Source organism: Ochotona princeps, chromosome 6 (genome assembly GCF_030435755.1).
Source record: "Ochotona princeps isolate mOchPri1 chromosome 6, mOchPri1.hap1, whole genome shotgun sequence".
Taxonomy (NCBI): domain Eukaryota; kingdom Metazoa; phylum Chordata; class Mammalia; order Lagomorpha; family Ochotonidae; genus Ochotona; species Ochotona princeps.
This window is the reverse complement of record NC_080837.1, coordinates 46,951,667-46,977,746: the sequence shown is the minus strand read 5'-3', so window position 1 is coordinate 46,977,746 and position 26,080 is coordinate 46,951,667. Positions and strand designations below refer to the sequence as shown.

Here is a 26,080-nt window from a genome sequence, read left to right as displayed (position 1 = left end):
CTGATTCCTCTCCAGCAACCTCAGGAGTGGTTTTGGCCTCTCCTGGCTGTTACAAGAATTGCAGTAAGTCACAGGTAGGGGGCATTGTCTCAGCCCGGGGAGAGGGCCCCTCTCTTCTTCACTTCCTGTCCCTCCGCCCCCCACCCAGCTGATGAGCCAAGTCAATCCCCTGCCAGGACTGTCAGCAGGGCACAAGGGCACACAGCCTGGACCTGAACTGCTCTGCTCCTTGCACCACCTACTTCTGAGAGGTACCGTTCCCCCTCTCAGCCAGGTACAACAGGAGCCAAGAGAAGGAAAAGCAGAGATGCTGAGTTGGAGAACCAAGAGGCAAGGAAAAAAGAGACTGCGTGGGACGGTGAGGAAACAGCATTGTCCTTCTCCTAACGTGTAACAGATGTCCTGCAGGTTGGACCAAGCCACGCGGCGTGACACAGGGGACCTGTTGAACAAAGCTGTAAGTAACTATAGGCAGAACAGGCAGTGATGCAAAACCAACCAAATGAACCCCATCCAGCTGGAAGTAGATACTGGGGGCATCTGCACCTGCCGCCCCCTACTCCCAGGGCCTCCATCAATCGCTTCCAGGTGTGCTGCTTCTCACAGCCTCTCAGTCTCCGCTGGTATCCTGAAGTCTCATGGTGTCGCCTCCTCTGACTCTGCAGAGAGTCCCCCAGTTCCCATCTCTCTGCAGGGCATGGCAGGCTCAGGATGGGCCTGGCTGGTCTCCTCTTCTGGCTCGGGCTCCGGCAGCAGCTGCATATACAGCACACAGGCATCGCCGCGTGACACATACTCCCATCCACTCTCCCGCACATGGAAAAGGTCTACAGACCCTCCCGAGTAGGCATCACGGTGGGTGGCATGGGCCACAGCGCATCGAGCCAGAGCGTAGGCCTCCTGGACTTCCATGTCGTAGCGGTAGCCGCGGTCTAGCACACCGTAGGCATAGGGAGATCCAGAGCCCACTGAGAAGATGTCACCCTGAAGCCTGGTGCCATCACTGTAGACATAGAAGAGGGCGGGGCCAGAGCGATCCCAGCCACATAGGGCAGTGGCCACACACAGATCCAGCCCCCGGTAGCGGGACATCATGACCGACAATAGCTTGGCTGCACCGGCCACGCTGGGCAGCTGGCCCTCCCTCAGGGCCCGCAGCCGTAGTTCCCGCTGCAGCACCCGGTACCATGTGGCACAGTCAGCAGAGGTGCCAGAGGTGGTACCCAGTAGGTGCTGGTGCACAGGGATGACCTTACGGGAGGCTGGGCAGGCCACATAGCTGCCGCAGGAGGAGCGCGTATCAGCTGCAGCGATGACTCCATACTGGAAGCGGAAGGCCAGGGTGGTGGTGCCATGGGCCAGCTGAGGTCCGTGGAGTTGCAGGAAGGTTTGAGGGTCACAGCCCCTGGGTATGGCCCAGCCGCCAGCGCGGGGCAGATGTGGCGTTGGGGCCTGGGTGTCAGGAGCCTGCCACTTGCATACTTGCTCCAGAGCCATTGCTGGGGGCTGAATGAAGACTGGAAGGGGCAGAGCTGGGATTTTTGGGCTGGGTGCTGGGAGTAGGGGGCGGAGAGACGCCACAAAGAAGCTGGGCCGCTGCCAGAAGGTGTGCATGAGCCCTTGCTTGGGGCTTGACTCAGGAATCTGCTTCCTGCTGTCCCAGGGGACTTCTGAGGGTGATAGGATGAAGCTACTGGCGTCTCCCTGCCATCACTCAGACTTTTGCAAGCAGCTGCCCATGACACATCTGAGAGTCTGTCCCCCGCAAACCCGCTCCCCCAAAGAGTCTCCTGTCTATCATCCTGCAGCTCCCCGGAGAGCATGGGGGCCCGAGGGGAGCAGTAAAGGAAAGTGGATACAGAGGAAGGACAGAGCTTGTCCTCTTGTCTTTTCCTGTGCAAGGCAAGGAAGGCTGTGGCTGCTGGAGACCTCGATGCTGAGGACCCCCTTCAGAGGCCTGCGAACAGAGGACGCTGCATCTCCACTCATAGCTGATATTTATTTAGAGCTAGGCATCATGGAACACTATACCACACTACAGCACCAGTACCCCCAGCTCACAGTTTTTCAAAACATTTGTTTTATGTCATTTGAAAAGCAAGACATTCATTGTGGAGCATGAGTTCAGCTCCATCTTGGGACAGCTGTGTCCCATTTCTGAGTGCTGGCTCGAGTCTCAGGTACTTGATCACTTCCAATCCAGTTTCCTGCTGGTATATTCTGGGAGGCATCTGATGACAGCTCAATGCTTAGGTGCCGAGGGTCTCTGCTACTCATGTAGCTGGGATGGGGGTCGGTAAAATGGGGAGAAGACCTAGAACTCTCCTCTCCTCTGCCTTGGGAATGAGGCTGTAAACTCCATCTGTGTGTACGGACAGTGTCTGTTGCTGCTTCTCTGGCAACTCAGGTCAAAGTTCCGATGATGGAGTTGGAAGGAGCTAGTGCCCTCTCTCTCCTGGTCTACCATCTGTCCAGTAGTTCAACACAGCAGTAGTGTTGATTTACAGGTCTACATCTGGGAACAAGTAGAGGTGATCTTGTTGGGAGGGGCGGGTGGCGATTATTGCAGCCTGACCATAGGTCCTTCCAATAGAGCAAGTAGACTGCTTCCAGCAGCGAAGGGTAGGTGTCCCACTAACTACTGCCACTCAAGGGAGCGCTCTGGGAACTGCTTTTTTGCAGAGAAACAGACCCACATGCCAAGAAAGCCCATGGGCGATCCAGGCTCATGCAGTGGGACTGTGACAATACAGCTTCCTGGGTCTCAGTACTGAAGTACGGGATCACCTGGGACTCTTACTGAAGACTGATTCTCACATGTGGATGTTTGACCAAGAGATTAAGAAGCCACTTGGTGGGCCCGGTGTGGTGGCCTAGCAGCTAAAATCCTCACCTTGAAAGCGCTAGGATTGGACCCGGCGCAATAGCGTAGTGGTTAAGGTCCTTGCCTTGCATACGCCAGGATCCCTTATGGATGCCGTTGCGGCTGCTTGGGGAGTGAACCATCAGACAGAAGATCTTCCTCTCTGTCTATCCCCTCTGTATATTTGACTTTGCAATAAAACAAATAAAATAAATCCTTAAAAAAAAAAAAAGAAGCCACTTGGTATGCTTGTGTTCCATACTGGAGTCCCTGCATTTGAGTCCTGGCTCCGCTTCAGGTGCATTTCTTGCTGTGCACCCTGGGAGGCAGAGGGTAATAACTCAAATACTTGGGTCCCCGCCATGCATATGGGACATCTGGTTCCTGAGTCCTGGCTTCAGATTGGCTCAGCCCCAGCTGTTATAGGTATTTGGGGAGTGAACTAATAGACAATATCCATTTTGCTGCCTTTCAAATAAATTACTACTTTAAAAATAGCTAAAGACTAAGTCTTACATTCTGCTTCAAATGGATAGTAAGACGGATACATACATTCTGTGACAGCCCAGAGAATAAGAAGTGGCAACGGTAAAGCCAGATATCTTGAAACATTTCCAGATGTGACCATGACCTCAGATTTTTGTAAATTCCCAAAAGGGGTGTGAGAGTACTTATCACAAGAAAATATCTCATTCCAGGATGAGCTATTGCTCTTCTTTGACAGCTCATGTGGTAAACTGAATGCCCTGAATTGGTTTCTGTACACGGAATTGGAAGGAGCTGTTTGTCTAGTTCAGTTGTTTGCAACTGTTAGATTGGACAGAACCTAACAGCTACTAGATGGGATGCAGCTCTTACTGATTGGATAGTTTAAACTGAATGACACTTTAAATTGATTAGGTGTCTGTCTTTCATGCCACTACAGCTTTTCTGAGCTTCAAAGAGTCTGCCTCTGACTAATTTCTGGGATAGGTTTGGTCAACTTGCAACAATACATCTAGGGCCTGGCGGCGTGGCCTAGCGGCTAAAGTCCTCGCCTTGAACACCCCGGGATCCCATATGGGCGCCGGTTCTAATCCCGGCAGCTCCACTTCCCATCCAGCTCCCTGCTTGTGGCCTGGGAAAGCAGTCGAGGAAGGCCCAAAGCTTTGGGACCTTGCACCCGTGTGGGAGACCCGGAAGAGGTTCCTGGTCCCAGCATCGGATCGGCACGTATCGGATCGGCGCGTACCGGCCCGTTGCGGCTTTCTTGGGGAGTGAAACATCGGAAGGAAGGAAGATCTTCCTCTCTGTCTCTCCTCCTCTCTGTATATCCGGCTTTCCAATAATAATAAAATCTTAAAAAAAAAAAATCGGATGTTACTTATTAAAAAAAAAAATCTGAACTCCCTCACCCAGTCCAGGCTAGCATTTAGATCCTACTATGATCCAATTCAAATACATTCATCACAGCCTTTCTTCATTCAATTTTTACCACATCCCCCACCGCCCCATTCACCTAGTTGAATTGTATATTTTTTAAGATTTATTTATTTTTTATTGGAAAGGCACATTTATAGAAAGAAGGCAAGACAGAGAAAAAGATCTTCTATCTACTGGTTCACTCCCCAAATGGGTGGAGTAGTTGGAGCTGAGCTGATCTGAAGCCAGGAGCTTCTTCTAGGTTTCCCATGCAGGTGCAGGGTCCCACGGCTTTGGGCCATCGTCTACTATTTTTCCAGGGTACAAGCAGAGAGTTGGTTGGGAAGTAGAGCAGCCGGGATATAAACTGGCACCCATTTGGGATCCTGGTACTTGCAAGGTAAGAATTGAGCCACTGAGCCATTGAACCAACCCTCTTTCACCCTTGAGAAGGATTTAATAAAATGAATTAATACCTTCTTGTCAAAGTCAGCCTGGACCCATGCCTCATGGCAATTTATACTCAATGCCTCTTTACCTCTGAACTACAGCATTGATTGTTCTTCTCTGTGAGGTCCCCTAAGTAGGGACCTACAGCAAAGCACCTAAGGGAAACGGTGGCCCAATTACACAGGGAAGGCCTTGAATACTGTACCACGGTCCTTGAACTTCACCAAACATGTTGAAGCAGGTTGGGTTGATGAGGTCAAAACAGTGTTTTCAGAAAATCAATCTGATGTTGTGTAGGACGAATTAGAGCCCGAAGAATCTGTTACGAGGATATTTTAGTAATTTAGGAATGAGGAAACAAGTCAAAGATGTTATCAGTTGCAATGAAAAAGAATGTGAGAAATATTACAGAAGGAGGATCAACAGAAACTTGGCAACTCACTGGAAGTGGGAAAAAGGAAGGGAGTGGCCAGAGATGAGCCAGGCACCTGGGACCATAATTGTTATTCCTCCTTTATGTATTCATTGAACAACATGTATGAAACAGACTGGGAGTATAGAGATGAAAACAGAGAAATACCTGACTTCAAAAGCTCGTGATCGGGCCCGGTGGCGTGACCTAGCAGCTAAAGTCCTCGCCTTGAAAGCCCCGGGATCCCATATGGGCGCCGGTTCTAATCCTGGCAGCTCCACTTCCCATCCAGCTCCCTGCTTGTGGCCTGGGAAGGCAGTAGAGGACGGCCCAATGCATTGGGACCCTGCACCCGTGTGGGAGACCCGGAAGAGGTTCCTGGTTCCCAGCATCGGATTGGCGCGCACCGGCCCGTTGCGGCTCACTTGGGGAGTGAATCAACGGACGGAAGATCTTCCTCTCTGTCTCTCCTCCTCTGTGTATATCTGGCTGTAATAAAACGAATAAATCTTTAAAAAAAAAAAAAGCTCGTGATCAAAACAAAAACAAAGAAAACAAAGGCTTATGATCCAACAAGAGGAAAATGTTCGCATGTAACCAGGTAAAATAAGAAAGTGCTTGAAGAGGGGGCAGTGTTGTGGTATAGGCAGTTGGACCACCTGTGATGCTGGCATCCTGTGGGGGCACCGTGGGGGCATCGCTGCCAGTCCTAGCCACTCCACTTCACAGCTAGTTCCCCCAAAAGGCAGCAAAGAACAACCAAAGGCGTTCGACTCCTGCCACTCGTGTGGGAGACCCAGGTGGAGTTTCATGATCCTGGGTTCTGCCTGACATCCCAGCCCTAGCTGTCACAGCCATGTGGGGAGTGAACAAATAGGTGGAAAATCTCCCCACCCATTCTTTGTGATTCTGCTTTTCTAATAAATACAATTTTGTTTTCAAAGATTTATTTATTTTTATTGAAATGTCAGATTTGCAGAGAGGAGAAGAGACAGAAAGATCTTCAATCTGCTGGTTCACTCCTCAAGTGGTCGCAATGGCCAGAGCTGAGCTGATTCAAAGCCAGGATCTTCCAGGTCTCCCACGGGTGCAGGGTCCCAAGGGTTTGGGCCATCCTCTACTGCTTTCTCAGGCCACAAACAGGAAGCTTGATGGGAATTGGAGCAGTTGGGGTATGCACTGGTGTCAGGCTACCACGCTTGGTCCATAAATAAAATTTGTTTAAGTGCTTTAAGAGGTACAAATGCAATTAGTGCCAATGAAACTACTAAAAGTCAGAAGGGTGGACTAGTTGCATTGCTGGGATGACTGCAAAATAATGCAAATAATATGTGCTCAACAGAGGAACTTTGCATTTTCCACACCGTCCAAGTGTAAGCCACAATTACTGCTCTCCACATTGTCACATCTTACTTTTTGGACTTGGAGAGAGTAGCCAAATGTTAGTGTTAAAACACAGAACATGCAGATTCTGCTGGGGGCCAAGACGGGGGTTGGGGGGAGGAGGAGCTGAACTGGGCATCAGAGGAAAGTGGAATTGAGGTGTTGACAGATGTTGCTGCTAGAATCCAACAAGAGAGGCCAGACACTGATGTCACAGCCCATAAAGCAGGAGGTAATATTTCATGCCTAGGCCCACTTCCTGACTTGTTTGTTACAGCTCCCCAAAGAGGTGAAAATTGAAGGTGGGTAGTAGAGAGACAATGAAATACAGTACATTTCTGCAAACTGGAGCTAGAGAATCTCTGGACACATCTTCATGGAGCCTCAACTTTCTTCCCGGCCCCCAAGACAGTAAATTACTGCTGAAATGAGAAGTCAGCCCTTTGTTTTCCTTCTTTTATTTTTTTTTTAAGTTTTACTTGTTTTTCTTTGAAAGGTAAATTTCACAAAGATAACAAGAGACAGAGAGAAGATCTTCCATCTGCTGGTGCACTCCCCAAGTGACCTCAATGGCCAGAGTTAAGCTGACCTGAAGCTGGAAGCCAGGAGCTTCTTCCAGGTTCCCCACAGGGGTGCAGGGTCCCAGGCACGTGGGCCATCCTCCATTTTCTAAGGCCATCGGCAGGGCACTGGATCAAAAGTAGAGCAGCCGGGACACGATCTGGCTCCCATATGGGATTCCTGCACCACAGGCTGGAAGATTAGCTTGCGTCCCGGCGCTGGCTCCTGTTTTCCTTCTTAAAAACTTCCATTTGGTGTTTAAGCATTTCAGTTTTCATTAGACTTTCCTATAGTAGCGAGTGAAGAGAATATTGGACTTCAAAATTTGATTACTGGATACTTATGGGTGGCGACACACACTACGTTGGGCTTTTCATCATAAATTACTGCAAATTACTACAGCCTGGGTAGATGGCTTCAGAGTAAATTGTTATTTTACTCAGTAGCACAGGGTCCTCTTAAAGAAAACAGCAACCTTAGTCGCGTTAGCTAGGTGCTAGGAGCAGCAGAGGTGTGACGCGTTGCCTGGATACCTGCTGGGCGGGGACAAACTCCGGCTCAGCCTTCAGAACCGATTCCAACCAGTCACGCCCTTCTCAAAGATGGCCGACACCACCTCGCTCACGCAACATGTGTAATTCCTATCCCTTCCTATGAATTTGAGGTGCACCTGATCCTGGACTGCTTTGCGTGACCAAACTCAAGATATCAGCTACATCCTTTTGAAATTTAATCCATTGATTATTTTCTTTTCTCTCGCCGAAAATGGTGCCTTACGTTCAGTTATTGTTGGCGGAAGCAAGTTTGCCAGAAGTCAAAATGGCTCCTCCCCGGAACAGATTTCCTAGGAAGTGAAGCTGTGACGGCGAAGCGTTGCCCGACCCCTCTTGGGGCTAGTTCCTTTTGCCCTTAGTAGACATGGCGCTGGCCAGCGTGTTGGAGACTCCGCTACCTGTGAACCAGCGCGGGTTTTTCGGACTCGGAGGTCGTACGGATCTGCTGGATCTGGGTCCAGGGAGTCCCAGAGATGGGCTGAGCCTGACCGCGCCCGGCTGGGGCGTCCCAGAGGAGCCGGGAATCGAAATGGTCCATGGAACCACCACGCTGGCCTTCAAGGTGCGACCCCAGCCGCCTGGCGGGATGCAGTCCGGAGTCCGCGCGCCCTTCCCGGCCGCGCAGCCGGATAGCAGCCGGCGGTGGCCGTGGGCACAGAGCCCAGGCTGAGGCTCGGTCCTGTCGTCCCGGCCCGGCGGTTTCGCTGTCTCATTGCTCGGGAAGGCCTCGGCCCTCGCTCTGGCGGGACAAGGGCACTGTTGGGAGGTGGGGTGGGGGATGGGGACAAGAAGAGGGAAGGAACCCAGGACGACAAGGTTGGTTCTTAAGCTTCCCGGGTTGCTCGAGTCGGGAGTTCTTTGCTGGGAAAGTGGAGATCGCAGCCACAGTGCGCCTTGGGGGTGGGGGTGGGGTAAGAGCGTTGCCATAATATTCACCTGAGGTTTGGGAAACTGGGCTGCATCACCAGGCAGGTGTGTGGAGTGAGGAGTTGACTGATTGCAGCTGAGGGAACGCCGTTTTAGCAGTCGGGCAGTTGGGGTTCCTACCCCTGCTCTGCAATAGCAACTTCTAGGTCTAGGGCAGAGGGATTTGGTCTCAGTAAACCGTTTTCCTCCACTGTATTAGCCTCAGACTGGTGAGATTCAGGTCAGAAGTTGATGTGAAGCCCACGTTACATGAGTACTCAAGGAACGTTGTTATGAATTCCTAAAGCGCAGAGGAAGACACACTGGGCTTAATCCGAGGAGGAATGTGGGGGGTACATGGGTGTGTTCTTGTGCTCTGATGAGGTCTGTTTTGTCTTCCTCTGATCTCAACAGTTCCGCCATGGCGTCATCGTCGCGGCCGACTCCCGGGCCACAGCAGGGGCCTATATTGCCTCCCAGACGGTCAAGAAGGTGATTGAGATCAACCCGTACCTGCTGGGCACCATGGCCGGCGGCGCGGCCGACTGCAGCTTCTGGGAGCGGCTGCTGGCTCGGCAGTGTCGCATCTACGAGCTTCGGAATAAGGAACGAATCTCGGTGGCGGCTGCCTCCAAGCTGCTGGCCAACATGGTGTACCAGTACAAGGGCATGGGGCTCTCCATGGGCACCATGATCTGCGGCTGGGATAAGAGGGGCCCGGGTGAGTGGAACCTTGGGCTGAGACTGCGGAGGAGAAGGGTTTAGGGGATGAATAGCTGGATGAAAGGCCCGGTGTGGGTGCTGAGGGTATGCTGCAGGTGGTCTTGGGTATGGTGTGCCAAGTGGATACTGTAGTGTAGGGCACAAGATTACAGTTAGAGACACTTGTCCCTGTGTGACCTCTAGCAGGTTGGTGATTTTCTCAGCCTCTGCTTTTTGACCTGCTAGATTGGTTAAATGGTGATAAACAGTAACCAGTGCCATATCTGGTAGGTGACTTTTAAAGTTTTATTTTATTGGAAAGGCAGATTTATAGAGAGAAAAATCTTCCATCTGTTGGTTCACTTTCCAAATGGCCTCAGTGGCCGGAACTGAACCAATTCAAAGCCAGGAGCAAGGAGCTTCTTCCAGGTCTCTCACAGGGTGCAGGGTCCCAATGCTCTGGGACATACATCCTCCACTGCTTTCCCAGGCCATAAGCAGTACGGCTTAATGGAAGTAGAGCAGCCAGGACACGAACTGGTGCCTGTATAGAACCAGCACTTGTGAGAAGAGGATTGGCCCAATGAGCCATCATACCAAGCCCATGGCTCATTCTTGTCCCAGCTGTTGTGAGCATCCCAAATGGTGACTTACAAAGTCAGATATACAGAGAGGAGGAGAGACAGAGAGGAAGACCTTCCATCTGATGAGTCACTCCCCAAGTGACTGCAATGGCCGGTGCTGCGCCAATCCGAAGCCGGGAACCAGGAACCTCTTCCAGGTCTCCCACACGGGTACAGGGTCCCAAGGCTTTGAGCCGTCCTCGACTGCTTTCCCAGACCACAAGCAAGGAGCTGGATGGGAAGTGGAGCTGCCGGGATTGGAACCGGCGCCCATATGGGATCCCGGTATGTTCAAGGCGAGGACTTTAGCTGCTAGGCCATGGCACCGGGCCCTTGATTGATTTTTAATTTTAATTTTTTATTTTATCTGAAAAGCAGGAGACAGCACTCTTCCATGTGCAGGTTCATTCCCCAGGTGCCCATAAGGTTTTCTGGTTGGCAGGCAAAGATGCAAGCCCTGGAGCTGTCACCTGTTGCCTCCCAGGACATGTATTAGTAGAAAGCTGGACTGGCAGTGGGGCCGGGGCTTGGTCTCAGGCACCGGAATGTAGGATACAGGCTTCTCAAGGCAACTGAATTACTGTGCCAAGCACCCATACCCAGGAACTCAAAGCACTTTAGCCTTAAAAGGTATGAAAGAAACTTCCAGGGACCAGTGTTGTGGTAAAGCCACTGCCTGTGACGCTGACAAGTCTTAAACAAACCACAAAAAAGGTTCCATACATTTCCCTATTGATGGCCTGAGAAAGCAGAGGATGGCTCAGGTCTTTGGGCCCTTGCATCCATGTGGTGATCCCAAAGAAACTCCTGGCTTCAGGCTGGCCTAGCTCCGGCCTTTGTGGCCAGAAGTCTTCCTTAGTTGATTTTATTATTATTATTACTGAACAGTTAAATAGATATACACAGAGGAGGAGAGACAGAGAGGAAGATCTTCCTTCCGGTGATTTACTCCCCAAGTGACTGCAGTGGCCAGAGCTGATCCAGTCCAGAGCCAGGAGCTTCCTCCAGGTCTCCCACACGGGTGCAGGGTCCCAAAGCTTTGGGCTGTCCTTGACTACTTTCCCAGGCCACAAGCAGGGAGCTGGATAGGGAGTAGGGCCGCCAGGACATGAAGCAGCGCCCATATGGGATCCTGGTGTGTGCAAGGCAGACTTTAGCCACTAGGCTACCATGCCAGGCCCCATTAGATGATTTTAATGTAGTGAGAGTTGAGTGAGATGCTACTGGCAAAATTTTAGAAGACAGGACAAGTTGTTGTGAGTGTTGCAAAGACAGGAGTTAACGTGTGATGGAGACACACTAAAGGTATCTGAGATAGAGAGTTTGGATCTGAACCTGCAACAAATTCATCAGTTGGAATGTTCTAGCAGGCAGTGGGGAAGAAAGAGATCTTTTGTGTGCTGGTTAATGCTCTCAGTGGCTGGGGGTGGGCCAGGTGAAGCAGGGGCTAACAATCTATCCAGATCTCCCACATGTGTGGCAGGGATCCAAGAGCTTGGGAAGTCATCCATTGCTTTCCAGGCACATTTATAGGAAACTGGATTGGAAATAGAGAAGCTGGAGCTCAAACCTGACCTCACATGGGATGTTGACAGCTTAACGCACTGAGCCACACTGTTGCCCCTGGGATTGATGCTTAAAGTCTTTGTCTAAATATTCATCTGTGTCAGAAGTCAGTTTAAAGGCCAAGTAGTAAACATTTTAGGCTTGCGGACCATATGGTCTTGTCTTACTACCTGACTTTGCTGGTGTAACACGAATGTAGCAAAGACGGTATTACTCTAAACAAATAGGTATAGCTGTATTGTAATGAAACTTTTTTTTTTAAGATTATTTTATTTTTATTACAAAGTCAGATGTACAGAGAGGAGGAGAGAGAGAGAGGAAGATCTTCTGCCCGATGATTCACTCCCCAAGTGAGCCGCAGAGGCTGGTACTATGCCGATCCTGAGCCAGGAGCCAGGAACTTCCTCCAGGTCTCCCACACGGGTGCAGGGTCCCAAGGCTTTGAGCTGTCCTCAACTGCTTTTCCAGGCCACAAGCAGGGAGCTGGATGGGAAGTGGAGCTGCCGGGATTAGAACCAGCACCCATATGGGATCCCGGCGCTTTCAAGGCGAGGACTCTAGCCAGTAGGTCACAACGCCGGGCCCGATGAAACTTTATTAGAAAAAAAAATAGTTGACCTGGCCAGCTCCCGGTCTATACCACAAAAGAAACACATGATGAGGCACAGAAGTAACTTTAAATGTCAAAAGTACTACATTTCAAATATTTAAAAAGAAATTAATTTTCTTATCTTTTGTTTTTTTCTTTAAAAATTTTAATTTTAATTATGTATTTTATTCAGCCCAATATATTTGAAATAGCTCAGCAAATAGTGCAAAACATGCAGTTTTGACTCCACATGCTCAATAGCTACAAGTGGCCTCTGGCTATTGTACTGGACAGTAAGTCTTCAGAATTGAGGACTGTGGCCTGATGTCTGCTGTGTGGATGTATGGCTTGGCCCCCACATAGTCTAACACGTGGAGGGGTGGGATTATTTTTGAACATTGCCTTCCTCAGTGCCTGAAATCCTGTACGTAAAACTAAAGCCATTGGGTTATAGTTTCCTTTTTTTTTTTTTTTTAATTAATTACATTGTATTATGTGACACAGTTTTCTAGGTACTGGGATTCCCCCAACCCTCCCCCCTGTAGTTTCCTTTTTAAATAATTTATATATTTGTCTGAATGTCACAGAAGAAATCTTCCATCCACTTGTTTTCTCCCCAGATAGCCACAATGGCCAGGACTGAGCAAGGCCAAAGCCAGGAGTCAGAAGCTTTTCCCAGTTCTTCTGGAAGAAGCAGGGGTGGCAGGGACCAAAGCATTTGGGCCATCTTCCACAGCCTTCCTAGGCCGTTAGCAGGGAACTAGATCAGAAATGGAGCAGCTTGGACACAGGCCGGTGCCTTACCTACTATACCACAACACCAGCCCCTAGAGTTGCTTTGTGAATATGATATGAGGACAGAGAAGCTGAGATAAGATGGGATGACATGTTGTGGAATCCCAGAGGGGTGTGTGCGTGTGTAAGATTTATTTATTAGAGGGTCCAGTGCCATGGCCCAGCAGCTAAAGTTCTCACCTTGAACACACTGGGATCCCATATGGGCTACCGATTCTAATCCCAGCAGCCCTGCTTCCCATCAGGCTCCCTGCTTGTGGCCTGGGAAAGCAGTCAAGGACGGCCCAAGGCTTTGGGACCCTGTATCCGCGTGGGAAACCTGGAAAAGGATCTGGGGCTCCTGGCTTCAGATCAGCTCAGCACCGGCCGTTGCAGTCACTTGGAGAGTGAATCATTGGACAGAAGCTATTTCTCTCTGTCTCTCCTCTCTGTATATATCATGACTTTGCAATAAAAAATAAATAAATAAATCTTAAAAAAAAAAAAAGATTTATTTATTAGAAAGAGCCACAGAGAGAAGGAGAGACAGAAAGATATTGCAACCCATGGCTCACTCCCCAAGTGACTGCAGTGGCTGGAGCTGAGCTGACCCAAAGCCAGGAGCCAGGAGCTTCCTTCGGGTCTCCCATACAGGTGCAGAATCCCAAGGCCTGGGGCCATCCTCTATTGCCTTCACAGTCCACAGTCAGGGAGCTGGATGGGAAGTAGAGCAGCTGGACATGAACTGGTGCCTATATAGGATCCTGGTGCATGCAAGGCGTGGACTTTAGCCACTGGGCTACCATTCTGGGCCTGTTTTTATGTTTTTTTCAAGTTATTTGAAAGGCAGATTAACAGAGAGGAAAGATGCTCCATTTAGTGTCCACTCCCCATATGACCACAAAAGGTAGAGGATTCCGCTGTTGAGCTGTGGCGCCAACCCCAGAATCCCAGCATGTTGATGTCAGAATTGACTCCTTCACCTGGGGTTTAGTGGCTGGAGTGGGGAAGAAGAAGTGGTTCTTTAAGTGATTTTGTAGAAGTTCTGTTTTCTCTTATTCGTGTTGGTTTGCCCTGACTTCCAAGGTGCTAAAAAATGCCTGCCTTGGAAGGAAGGAAAAATGAAAGGGACGGTGCTTTGTTTCCTTGCTAGCTTCCTCTCTCTCCCCAGGCCTCTACTATGTGGACAGCGAAGGGAACCGCATCTCGGGAGCCACCTTCTCTGTGGGCTCTGGCTCTGTGTACGCCTACGGTGTCATGGATCGGGGCTATTCTTACAACCTAGAAGTGGAGGAGGCCTACGACCTAGCCCGCCGGGCCATCTACCAAGCTACCTACCGAGATGCCTACTCAGGGGGCGCTGTCAACCTCTACCACGTGCGGGAGGACGGCTGGATCCGGGTGTCCAGCGACAATGTTGCTGACCTGCATGACAAGTACAGTGGTTCCACCCCCTGAAGGAGGGGTGCAATTGGCTACTTGCACTTCTTGGGGTGACTCTCACTGATAATATGGATATAGCACCCTTTCCTATAGTGGAAGGGCCCACAGGTATTTGATTGCTTTGTGAAAGTTCCGGAACATTGACCTCTGTATGTTACTAATTGTTAATAAGCTGCTGCAGAGTGTGACTGTTTGTTTTCTTTTCTTGGATGTTAGCATTACACTACCCACCTACTGGACCTCAGCCAGTCTTGTGTCTTTTGTCCACACAGTACCTCCTCCAAGCACTTTACAGTGAAATCAGCCAGGACAGTGGGAGGAAAGAAACTGTAATTACAAGAAACAGTGGTGTGAAGACATTGCCTAGTGAATATATTAACGTCGCCGCTCATGAACCTAATAACAAAGGAGAAAGAGGGGAAGGAGGGAGACTTGTAATTCTCTTTACAAGGAGATGGAAACAGGGAGGGTCTGCCAGGGCGGGGTTGAGGTGGGGGGGATGTGATGTCAGCAGAAGGGTGAGGAGACAGGCGTTTGCATCAGCAGCCAAAGAGGACAGAAGACTAGGCGCCTGAGAAAAGAAGTGTATGTGAAGCAGTACTGACCACACAAGTGGCCATCCTGGCCCCAGTGGCTTGAGCCAGTGATGGAGGCTTACAGCCTCGTGGGCAGGAAGCCACACAAAGAAACCAGTGGGATGTGTGGGTGGGGAAGAGGTCTCGCTGCAGAGAGATGGCTGTTTTATCACTCTGCATCGAGGGGTTCCCAAGCTATGGTGGCAGCAGATGGCAAGGCCTTCTGTTAAGGAAAAGACATGGGGAGGAGGGAGAAGCCAGGGATGGGGGCTTTGAAAAGTGCAAGAGGAGGACACAGCCACCAGGCCCAGAGGGAGGGTCAAGTTCTGCGACTCAGCAGTTAGGAAGGGCTCACAGAAATGGGGGCAGAGGCCTCTGCCCTGGGCTGCAGCTACCAGCCCTGCCCCCTCCACCGCTTCTGCCTAGTGCATTTCGTGTATTGATTGATGAGGGCTGTCGGCCAAGAACTGATCGAGGCTTGTTAATTGCATTTGTCAAATGTGGGGAAATTGGGAATTAGTGAGATTGGAGAAAGGAGTTTGGAAAACAAATTACTGGTTCTTACAGAGATCCGTTTTTGCTGCAAAAGTATCCCGGGAGCCGCCAGCTGCACCTGTGCCTGCTCCACTGCCGAAGCTGGTGGGGGTGATGCTGTGTGTCCCCTGGGTCCTGTGTACACTGTGTGCCAGGGGCCAGCAGGGAAAGGTGCCATCATCGTCCTCTCAGGACACCACTGTCTGTGGATCTCTTCAGAAACTAGGACTTTTTTTTTAAATGTGAATTCTGAGGAAAAATCCTAACAGCTGAAAAAGAGTGGAAATCAAGTTGAAAAATAACAGTGAAGGGGATATGAGTCTTTGTTCCCACTCCACACACACACACACACACGCACACTTCCCTGGCACTTCTTGCAACCCCTCAGAACACAATTTGAAAAACACTGCCTTGGGAAATAGCCTTGAGGGTAGAGTTGAGAATTGGAATTTCCTTGCATGACTTGAGAGCGAGCCAGACTCCCTGGCCTCATTCCATCAACAGGAAGCACAGTTGAGAGGAGAGATGATCGGGCAACTTACAGCCCCTTGCCATTTCTGTCTCTCACTTTGCCCTGGCAGGGGTCTGACTGTTCAAGCCAAACACCTCGCCCGCACCAGCACCTGTGGGCTCTTGGCATCCAGTTCCCAGCCCTGTGTTCTGCTCTGTGGTTCTAGCTTCTGCCCTTCTGTCTTCCTGGGACTGGACAGGGGACTTGACTGAATGCAACCAGTGGTCAGTTTGTGGCAGGTGTTTTGTGAAAGTAACGGACCTCAGCCAGGCTGGCGGTACCCACCCTGGGCAGAGAGGTGGGTAGCTGGGGCACCAGTGCTGTCCGGGGATAGCGAGTGTCAACCTCACACTTCAGGGATGCTATGGAGTGGAAATGTGCCAGGTCAGGGACTCCCTTCAGATTCATCTCCCAGAACAGTCCTTTTGACAAAGGATGATGGAAAAAAACCTGCCTTAAATAGCTGGAAGATTTATTTCTCCCAGCAGTTCCCAGGCATGCAAAGGACAGGGCTCTCTCAGTGATAATGTCTGACAAGTTCTCTGGGCAGAGATCTTGGGAACACCACAATCCTACTCCTACAGGTAGGTGATAGGCCCAATCACGGAAAGTCAGAAGCAAGGCTCCTGGAGGCCCTGTGCTTTGTCTCAGTAGTAGGAACCACTGTGGGGCTGGAGGCAGGCCAGGCAGGGATGTGGGAGGGGAAGCTATGTGCCATGGGGTGGACAGAATGTTCAGGAAGAAACATGGAGAGGTGAGGGAGGAAAGGGGTGGAAGGAGGGAGGATACAGTGAAAGCAAATGAGAGACGGAAGCCTGATAGTTACTGAATGTTCCCTCTTCAGTTTGCAAAGACCAGAAGGTCAATGTCTTCTGATACCATCATCAGCCGGCAAATGAGAGAAGCGTCAAAGCCATTTGGGCAACGGCAGTTCACATCTTTTGAGGGGAAATAAAACAATTGATTTCTTCTAGCCCATGGATTCTATGTGGCCTGCTAGGCAAAGGAAGCAAGGGGTGACAAGGGAGTGAGGGGAAAGCCAGGAGGGGGCAGGCGGGGGGCGGGGTGGATTCCCTGGGTCGCACTTCCTTCTGTCGGAGTCACCAGGGAGGGGTCAGTAGAGAATGCAGGGGATCGGCCTGTGTCATCCTGTGCGTTTAGTTCTCTGTTTTGTTAGGAGAGATTCAAATTCCGACAACCAGGGGCTTTGAAACTGACCCGCAGCCCTGATCTCTGGGTTCTGCTAAGCACTTTACCATTTCCAATCTATGCATCTCCACCACTTCGTGCTTGCTGCTTGTTTGTTTGTATAAATTCTGGTTTCCCCTCAGGAAGCCAGAATCATATTGGGAAGGCATTAATTAGAGCAGGCAGGCAAGAGCAGGGAGCAAAAACTGCCCTGACTCAGCAGCTGCTGCCGCCTCCTGCCTGGCCTGGGCCACCCCTTCCTCCTCACTCCCTCCCCCCGCCCCGCCCCGGGTCAGCCAACTGTCCCCATCCTGCAGTGTCCCCATCCTGCAGTGTCCCCATCCTGCAGGGCTCCCCAGGTCTGCCTGGGAGCCGGGTTCTGCCTTGCAGGGGTTCTGCCCCATGAAGCACAATAAGAGAAAACCCGCTTTTTAAATGTCCTTATTCACAGTTGTTAGTGGGTCAGGCAGAAGAAATTGTTCGCACGTCAGCGTCTTGGGTTTATTTAACTCAACTCCTTTTCTCCCAGAAGGTTTTGCCTTTGCATTAGACGCCAAGCCTAACTTGGTGCTTAACCCCTCAGAGTTCAGGGCAAGCTGTCCTCTGCCAGGGGCCTCTGACCTAGTTGATCTGGAACGACATAAGAGAGCATGGGCTCATCTCTTCCCCCGACATCCCCAACCGCCTCCCCTCTCTTGAGGCTATTCCTCTCCTTCCAGGTTTCACAATTTTCTCTCTGTTCTCTCACTTCATAAAAAGACCTTTCTTTCTTTCTTTTTCCTTTTCTCCACGGAATTTAAATAAAAGCCAATCCATCAATAAATCCAGTCCTGCAGTGGGATTTTCCTTTACCAGAAAAGGTTATCGTTAGCTGCAGGGGACCCAAAATAGCTTGTGTAGCAGAGGACACAGACTGAATGGAAGAGAGAAAGAGACAATGAAGGAGGGACAGTGGCAGAAAGGCAACTCCCAGACAGCAAGTGCCAGACGAGGCACTGTGCAGGAGAGGTGAGCTGGGCTGGGAATGAGGAGGAGCCGGGGAGTGGGCACAGGGGTGACGCACAGGGCGAGCCGAGAAGCAGGGAGGATGCGGCTGGAAGTTAATGCGCAGTGAAACATGTGCCCCTGGAGACAGATGACTCCTCCAGCCATACATAATGAACACGTGCCTCCTGCCCCGTGCTGTCACAGTCACTTACATCCTGCCAGGATCGCTCCATGTCTGCACCACTTAGGCAAGGTTGACCAGAAGGTCTTGCCGCTTCCCAACCTGGTTAGGCCAAAGACAGAAAGGTGGTAAAAACCTCCTTCCTGAAGGCAAAAAGGTAAAATGAGGCCAGACCACAGCTTCTGACCCTAGGAACACTAGTTCCAGGCTCACGAAAAAGGCATCTCTCCCCTCACCTCCACACTCTCCAGCCACACACGTTACAGTCTGTCCCTTTTCATTGTACAAACTTACATGTCAGGATGAAGGCTGTTCAAAAAGGGAGGGGAGCCATGAACTCCCAGGAAGACAGAAGGTAAAAAAAGGATATATGGGGCAAGTGCTGCAGCACCGGCCTCCCATGTGAGCGGCGGTTTGAGTCCCAGCTGCTCCACTTCCCATTCAGCTCTCCCTGTTAATGCTCTGGGAAAGCAGTGGAGGATGGCTCAAGTGTTTGGGTCCCTGCACCCGGAAGGGAGACCCAGAAGAAGCTCCTGGCTCCTGGTGTTGGACCAGCCCAACTCTGGTGGCTGTAGTCATTTGGAAACGGAACCAGCAGATGCAAGATCTCTCTCTCTAATGCAATTCTATCTTGCAAATAAAATAAACGAATATGAAAAAAAAGACTACTCTGAGGTCCAAATATGGCTGAGGTCAAAGAGATATTTTTGTAACTAATCTAGCTTTTTTCACAGCCTCGCCTCATTCTGCCAACCTCTCAAGGCTGTCTGTGTTCCAGGCTTCCCCATACAATGCAAGTTTCCCATACCCATAGATCTGACCATAGCTTATTTCAAATCTGATTATAGGAAGTTCTCAGAGCACACCATTATGTGGAAGGCTCATAATCATGTTTCCCTTTATTCTTTTTTTAAAATAAAGATTTATTTATTTTTATTGGAAAGGCAGATATTCAGAGAGAAGGAGAGACAGAGAGAAAGATGTTCTATCCACTAATTTATTCCCCAAGTAACCGTAATGGCCGGAGCTGTGCCGATCCAAAGCCAGGAGCTTCTTCCGGATCTCCCATGTGGGTGCAGGGACTCAAGGCTTTGGGCCGTCCTCCACTGCTTTCTCAGGCCACAAGCAGGAAGCTGGATGGGAAGAGGAGCAGCCATAACAAAACCGGTGCCCACATAGGATCCTGGTGCATGCAAGGAGAGGACTTTAGACACTATGCTACTGTGTCGGACCCTCCATCTATTCTTGAGTTTGTACTCCCAGCTGGGTATTGGAAAAAGAAAACAATCGTGGTTTTTCAAACCTCACATCCAAGAACCTCCCTGAGTGGAAAAATGTGCATAGAGACAGACTGACCTTGAACCTACAGGGCCTAAGTATGGTCTTTGGCTGGGTGTTACTGGTACTCTGTGTCTCCTTTCAGCAGACTTAGTATGTGCTACCTCGAAGAACATCTTTGTTCTGGTTGTTTTAACTATGCCTGCCTGCCTTTTCAGTTAAAAAGTTACCATCGATGCTGGCATCATGGCTCAGTGGGTTAAGCTGACCAACTACAACACTAGCATTCCCTACAAGCACCAGTTCAAGTCCCAGCTGCTACAATTTCTTTTTTTTTTTTTTTTTAAGATTTATTTATCTTTATTAGAAAGGCAGATATACAGAGAGGAGGAGAGACAGAGAGGAAGATCTTCCATCCGATGGGTCACTCCCCAAGTGACCGCAAAGGCTGAAGTCAAGCCGATCTGAAGCCAGGAGCCCGGAGCCGCTTCTAGGTCTCCCACGGAGGTGCAGGGTCCCAACGTTTTGGGCCAACCTCCACTGCTTTCCCAGGCCACAAGCAGGGAGCTGGATGGGAAGTGGAGCTGCCGGGATTAGAACTGGCACCCACATGGGATCCCAGTACATTCAAGGTGAGGACTTTACCACTATGCTATCACACCGGGCCCATGCTACACTTTCTTTTTTTTTTTTTTTTAAATATTTATTTTATTTTTTATTACAAAGTCAGATATACTGAGAGGAGGAGAGATAGAGAGGAAGTGGAGCTGCCGGGATTAGAACCACCATGCTACACTTTCTATCTAGTTCCCTGCTAATACACTTGAACAAAGAAAGATGCTCCAAGTGCTTGGACTCCTGAACCCACATGAGACATTCTTGAGTTCAGCCTGGCCAGCTGCAGCTAATGCGGCCATTTGGCAAATGAACCAGCAATGAAAGATTTCTTTTTCTTTCTGTCTCTCCCTCTCTATCTGTAATTCTGTTTTTAAAATTAGCAAAATAAATCTGTAAAGATAAATAAATAGGGGCCCAGCATGGTGGCTCAGTAGCTAAATTCTCCTGTTCAAAGGCCAGGTCCTATACACACACTGCTTCATGTCCCGGTTGCTCCATTTGTCATCCAGCTCCCTGCTTGTGGCCTGGGAAAGCAGTCGAGGACAGCCCAAGGCCTTGGGACCCTGCACCTACATGGGAGATCTGGAAGAAGCTCCTGGCTTCAGATCGGCACAGCTCCAGCCGTTGTGGCCACTTGGGGAGTGAATCAGGTCTTCCTCTCTGTCTCTCTTCTCTATGTATCTGACTTTCAAAAAATAATAAATACATAAAATAAAATAAAATAAAATAAAATAAAATAAAATAAAATAAAATAAAATAAAATAAGCAACCATATGCGAACAAATCAGAAAACCTAGAGGAAATGGACAGATTTTTGAACATACACAACCCACCAAAATTGAATCAATCAAGAAGCAATTAACAATCTAAATAGCCCAATAACATGCACTGAGATTGAATCAACAAAAAATAAAATAAAATAAATAAACACTTAAGTATAGTGTTCGTTTTATTTGTTCCCCAGGGTATTTAGCTCGGTGCTGACTACTAAGATGTGCAATGAACACAATGAGTGAATGATTTCACCCTGGTGCCATCATGCCACTGATTCTTGCCTTGTTCAGCATTGTGATTCCCAGTGCTATTAATGCTTAGTTTCAAAATACTGTCTGTCTTATTTTTATACATGTATTTATTTTATTTATGTGAAAGGCAAACTGGAGAGAGACTGGGGCTGGTATGACAGGTTCAAGTCAGGAGTCCAAAACTCCATCTGAGTCTTCCTGTAGGTGCAGGGGTTCAAGAATGCAGGCTGGGCCCCTGCGTAGTTGCCTAGTGGCAAAAGATCTTGGCATTGCAGGCAGTAGTTTAAGCTACCGTGCCACAATGTTGACAGTGTGTTCCTTTTAAACATAGCACAAGGGGTCTGCATTGTGGCATAACAGGTTAAGCATCTGTTTATGATGCTAGCTGCTGGCTGCAGCCTGGCATAACCCTGGCCATCACAGCCATTTGGGGACTGAGCTAGCAGACGAATTTGTCTCTCTCTCTCTCTGTAACTTTGTCTTTCAAATGAATGAAATGAAAGTTTTAAAAGACTACAAAAACATCCTATGAAACTTACACAAGGATACTTCCAAAAATTTATGGGAAAATGAAGTTAAGTTTACTTTGGTACAAGTTTTCAAATCCACTGCTTAATTTTTTCACAATATGCGTGCGTTTTCCATAAACCTTTTCTGAAAGTCCCTCTGATTAATTCCTAAAAATCAGACAAATTAAGATTATCTGTGCTAAGAATCTCTGTCATGCTTGTGCCACCTCCTGGTTGCAGATGATGGTAGGGAGAGACATCCTCCACCCAGTGCACCTGCCCAGGCCCCGCCCCTGCAGGGCCTCTGCTTTAACAGGCAGGATTCCCCTCCACAGAACAGGCCCCTGAGAAGTTCTGCCTGTGAGCCCCCTAGGCATGTTTTGTTTGTTTTAGACCCTGGTGGGGACTGGTGCTTTGGCTGCTACTTGGGTGGGGGTCCCGGCATACCTGCTCTGCTCTTCATGGCTGGTGTGCAAGGAAGCTGTGCTCCCAAGGCTCATGCCCTAAAAAAGGCAGCTAAGCTATTTGTGTTTTGCTCTGCTTTACAAGCTACCATTATCGTTTTCTTCCACCTATTTAAAAAAATGCTCTCACAGCTTGGGTGGCATTCATTAATGTGCACTTGGGAGTTTTCCGAAGCGTTACAACAGAATCCTGAAATAAATCAGGATCCTGGAGTCCAGCAGACCATCTTGCCTCTAGAAAGGACAGAATCTAAATATCTAATGCAAATGGTATTTGTTTTTATTCCTATTTGTTTTTAATTTTGAAATGTTTCAAAACTTCAAAACAGTGGAAAGACTAGCACAACAAACATTTATGTGTCATACTCTTCATATAAATCCAGTTCTCATGTCACCATATTTGCTTTAGCTCTAAATGTACACATTCATTTCTTCATTAATATTGATTTGAGCGGTGGGGGAAGGAAGCAAGTGTTCTGGCTCAATGGGCTAATCTTCTGCTTACAAGGGCCGGGATCCTATATGGGCGCCACTTCATGTCCCAGCTGCTCCACTTTCCATCCAACTCCCTGCTTGTGGCCTGGGAAGGCAATGGAAGAAGGCTCAAGTCCTTGGAACCATGCACCCACGGGGGAGACACAGAAGAGGACCAGTAATTTTTAATTTGAAAGGCAGAGTTCAGAAATAGAAGGAGAGACAGAGAGAAAAGGACCGCGTTTCCACCCACTAATTCATTCCCCAAAGGCCACAAATGCTGGAGTTGAGCCAATCCAAACCCAGGAGTCTTCTCCAGTTTTCTTACATGGGTGCAGGGGCTCTAGGCCTTGGATCATCCTCCACTGCTTTCCCAGTCCACAATCAAGGAGCTGGACTGGAAGTGAAGCAGCTGGGATATTTCAACCGATGTTTATATGGGATGCTGGTGCTGCAAGCGGAGGCTTAACCTACTATGTCCTGGAACCAGAATAGGGTATAGTAAAAATCTTTAGTTTTAGGCCTGGCAGTGTGGCCTAGCGGCTAAAATCCTCGCCTTGAACGCCCCGGGATCCCATATGGGCGCCGGTTCTAATCCCGGCAGCTCCACTTCCCATCCAGCTCCCTGCTTATAGCCTGGGAAAGCAGTCAAGGACGGCCCAAGGCTTTGGGATCCTGCACCTGCGTGGGAGACCTGGAAGAGGTTCCTGGTTCCCGGCTTCGGATCGGCACAGCACCGGCCACTGCGCTTACATGGGGAGTGAATCATTGGAAGGAAGATCTTCCTCTCTGTCTCTCCTCCTCTCTGTATATCTGACTTTGTAATAAAATAAATCTTTAAAAAACAAATTTTTAGTTTTAATGTTATTGCATCTTATTTAATGTTTTAATGATGTCTTAATTATTTTAAAATTATTAGGCCGGCATGGTGGTGCTGCAGCTAAGCTGTCACCTGTAATGCTGGCATCCTATATAAATACTGACATAAATGCTAGCTCCAGTCCCGGTTGCTCCATTTCCAATTCACCTGCCTGCTAATGGCTTGAGAAAAGCAGTAGAAAGGCACTCCCAGTCACGCTCCAAGCACCTGGGTTTGGCCTGGCCTAGTGCCAGTTGTTGTTGCTATCTGGGATGAAACCAACAGATGAAACATTTCCTTGTCTCTCTAACCTTCTCTGTAATTCAGTCTTTCAACAAAATAAATCAGATGCCCCATGCCCCACATAAAAATAGCTGGGTTTGAGTACCAACTCCAGCTTTCAGCTAGCTAATGCTAATGCTGCTGGGATGACAGGCAGAATGGCTCAAGTAAATGGGCACCTGCCACTCATGTGGGAGACCTGGGTTGAATTTCCATTTTCCATATTGTACTTCAGCATTCAGGGAGTGAGCCCATGGCTGTGAGTTCTCTTTCTCTCTCTCTTTTGCTCGCTCTCACTCGAAAGAAACAAAAAACAAAAGCCCATTCTTCCTTTTCACACTTCTTTGAGTACCCTACTCAGATGACCACCTGCCAACCTGCCTCCCTAGTCTCCACCTTTGCGTTGTCTTCCACCTTGCTACAAGCTCCCTGGTCTCTGTGGCTCTGCCTCCTCTTCCCTCTCTAGGGTCTGTAAAGACCTGGCACAGGCTTTGCCTCCGCTCCCGGCTCCAAGATGCTCTCAAATGTGTGAATGAATGACTGTGGCAAGCAGCTTCCGGAGCTAACCCTAGGGGAAGTTAGAATTCACCGTCAGGAGGCCCCTGTGGGATCCCACAGCACAGACAAGATCCACTTGACTCAAAGCCAAAAAAGCAGCTTTTCTTCCATCAACGAGGCAGCTGCAAAGTCTAATATTTAAAATCTCAAATACTTGGGAGTTGAAATTACTACTTGTAGCTGAAAGGGACGCATTTGCTTCCTAGTTGCATTCCCTCATAGCCCCAATTGCTCTACTCCAACTTGCTACTCAAAGATAACCAGAGGGGAAGACTAAACTTCAAAATAAATGGCTTTCCTAGCTTTACGCTGACCTTTGGAGAAACGAATTCGTGATTAAGAATATATGCCAGCGGTTTTTGTAGTGGGGTTGGGAAGAGTACAAGAATGAAGAATGAAGACATCTTGCCTTTCGCCAGGCAGGAATAGAAGGTGGGAGTGAGGTGGGCTGGATTTCAACTCTGCCCGCAGTCAGCACAGCCAACTCCGCCACTGTGCTGATGAACTCCACCGCACCTCCCGCAGTCTCTGCTCTCTCCCCAGTGGGAGGATACAGTGATACAGCAGTGCCTATCCCACGCAACTGATTAAAGGAAATACAGAGTTCCCACCAACACATAAACCTCTCAAAACTGCTGGTTATATCCATGAGTATCATGTGTTTTCCCTTCCTTCAAATATTTTTGAAAAATCTGTATCACCTGTATATTTGAGACTATGAGGTATACTAGACAAGGCCTATCAAAAGCAAAGATTTCCCCCATGATTTTACAGTAGGCTTGTGTTATTAAAGCTGAAAAAGAGGGCCCAGCACGGTGGCCTAGTGGCTAAAGGAAGATCTTCTGTCCACTGTTTTGCTCCCCAAGCGACCACAATGGCCAGTGCTGAGCCGATCCAAACCCAGGAGCCCAGATCCTCTTCTGGGTCTCTTACGCGGGTGCAGGGTCCCAAGGTTTTGGGCCAACCTTCACTGCTTTCCCAGGCCACAAGCAAGGAGCTGGATGGGAAGGGGGGCTGCTGGGGTTAGAACTGGAGCCCATATGGGATCCTGGGGCATTCAAAGCGAAGACTTTAGCCGCCAGGCCACCACGCTGGGCCCAAGATTTATTTGTTTTTATTGGAAAGGCAAATATACAGAGAGGAGTAGTGAGAGAGAGGAAGATCTTTCATCCACTGATTCACTCCCCAAGTAGCCACAATGACCAGAACTGAGTTCATCTGATCCCAGAAGCCTGAAGCTTCTTCTGGGTCTCCCAAGCAAATTCAGGATCCCAAAGCTTCGGGCCGTTCTCAACCTCTTTACCAGACCACAAATAGTGGCTGGATGAGAAGTGGAGCCAATGGATTTAGAACCAGCGCCCACATGGGATCCTGGTGTGTGCAAGACAAGGACTTTTGCTGCCCTGCTACCATGCCAGGCCTAGGTCCCAAGGTTTGGGGCTGTCCTCGACTGCTTTCCCAGGCCACAAGCAGGGAGCTGGATGGGAAGAGGAACAGCCAAGACATGAACCGATGCCCATATGGGATCCCAGCACTTACAAGATGAGAATTTAGGCACTGAGCCATCGCACCAGGCCCGAGAACCAGAAATTAACAAGAACATTCTGTACTTTGGAAACAAAGATGGGTGGCGAGTTTCGGGATGTGTGCATGCATGGGCACCAGATCAGCTGCCTGGCATAAGTGATGAATCCCAGCTTTTTTTTTTTTTCTGGAAGAACAAAAAAGAAGGTTTGGAGAACACCACAGCAGGCACCCAACAGGTCCTGAAGAGCAGAGGGAGGAGCCCCCTAACCAACCCTCCTTTCAG

At 49.3% G+C, this 26,080-nt stretch overlaps 2 protein-coding genes across 2 annotated transcripts; one reads left to right on the top strand and one right to left on the bottom strand.

Annotated features, from left to right (window-relative positions):
* Nucleotides 1-636: 636 nt before the first annotated feature.
* Nucleotides 637-1,497, bottom strand: PSMB11 (proteasome subunit beta 11). The gene has a single exon (XM_004584907.2). It carries the CDS (start codon nucleotides 1,495-1,497, stop codon nucleotides 637-639), a length of 861 nt encoding a protein of 286 aa, XP_004584964.2.
* A 6,177-nt stretch (nucleotides 1,498-7,674) lies between these two features.
* On the top strand, nucleotides 7,675-14,466 carry PSMB5 (proteasome 20S subunit beta 5). The gene is made up of 3 exons (XM_004584684.3): nucleotides 7,675-8,186; nucleotides 8,945-9,251; nucleotides 13,956-14,466. Exons 1-3 carry the CDS (start codon nucleotides 7,989-7,991, stop codon nucleotides 14,240-14,242), a joined length of 792 nt encoding a protein of 263 aa, XP_004584741.1. The 5' UTR covers nucleotides 7,675-7,988; the 3' UTR covers nucleotides 14,243-14,466.
* Nucleotides 14,467-26,080: the final 11,614 nt, after the last annotated feature.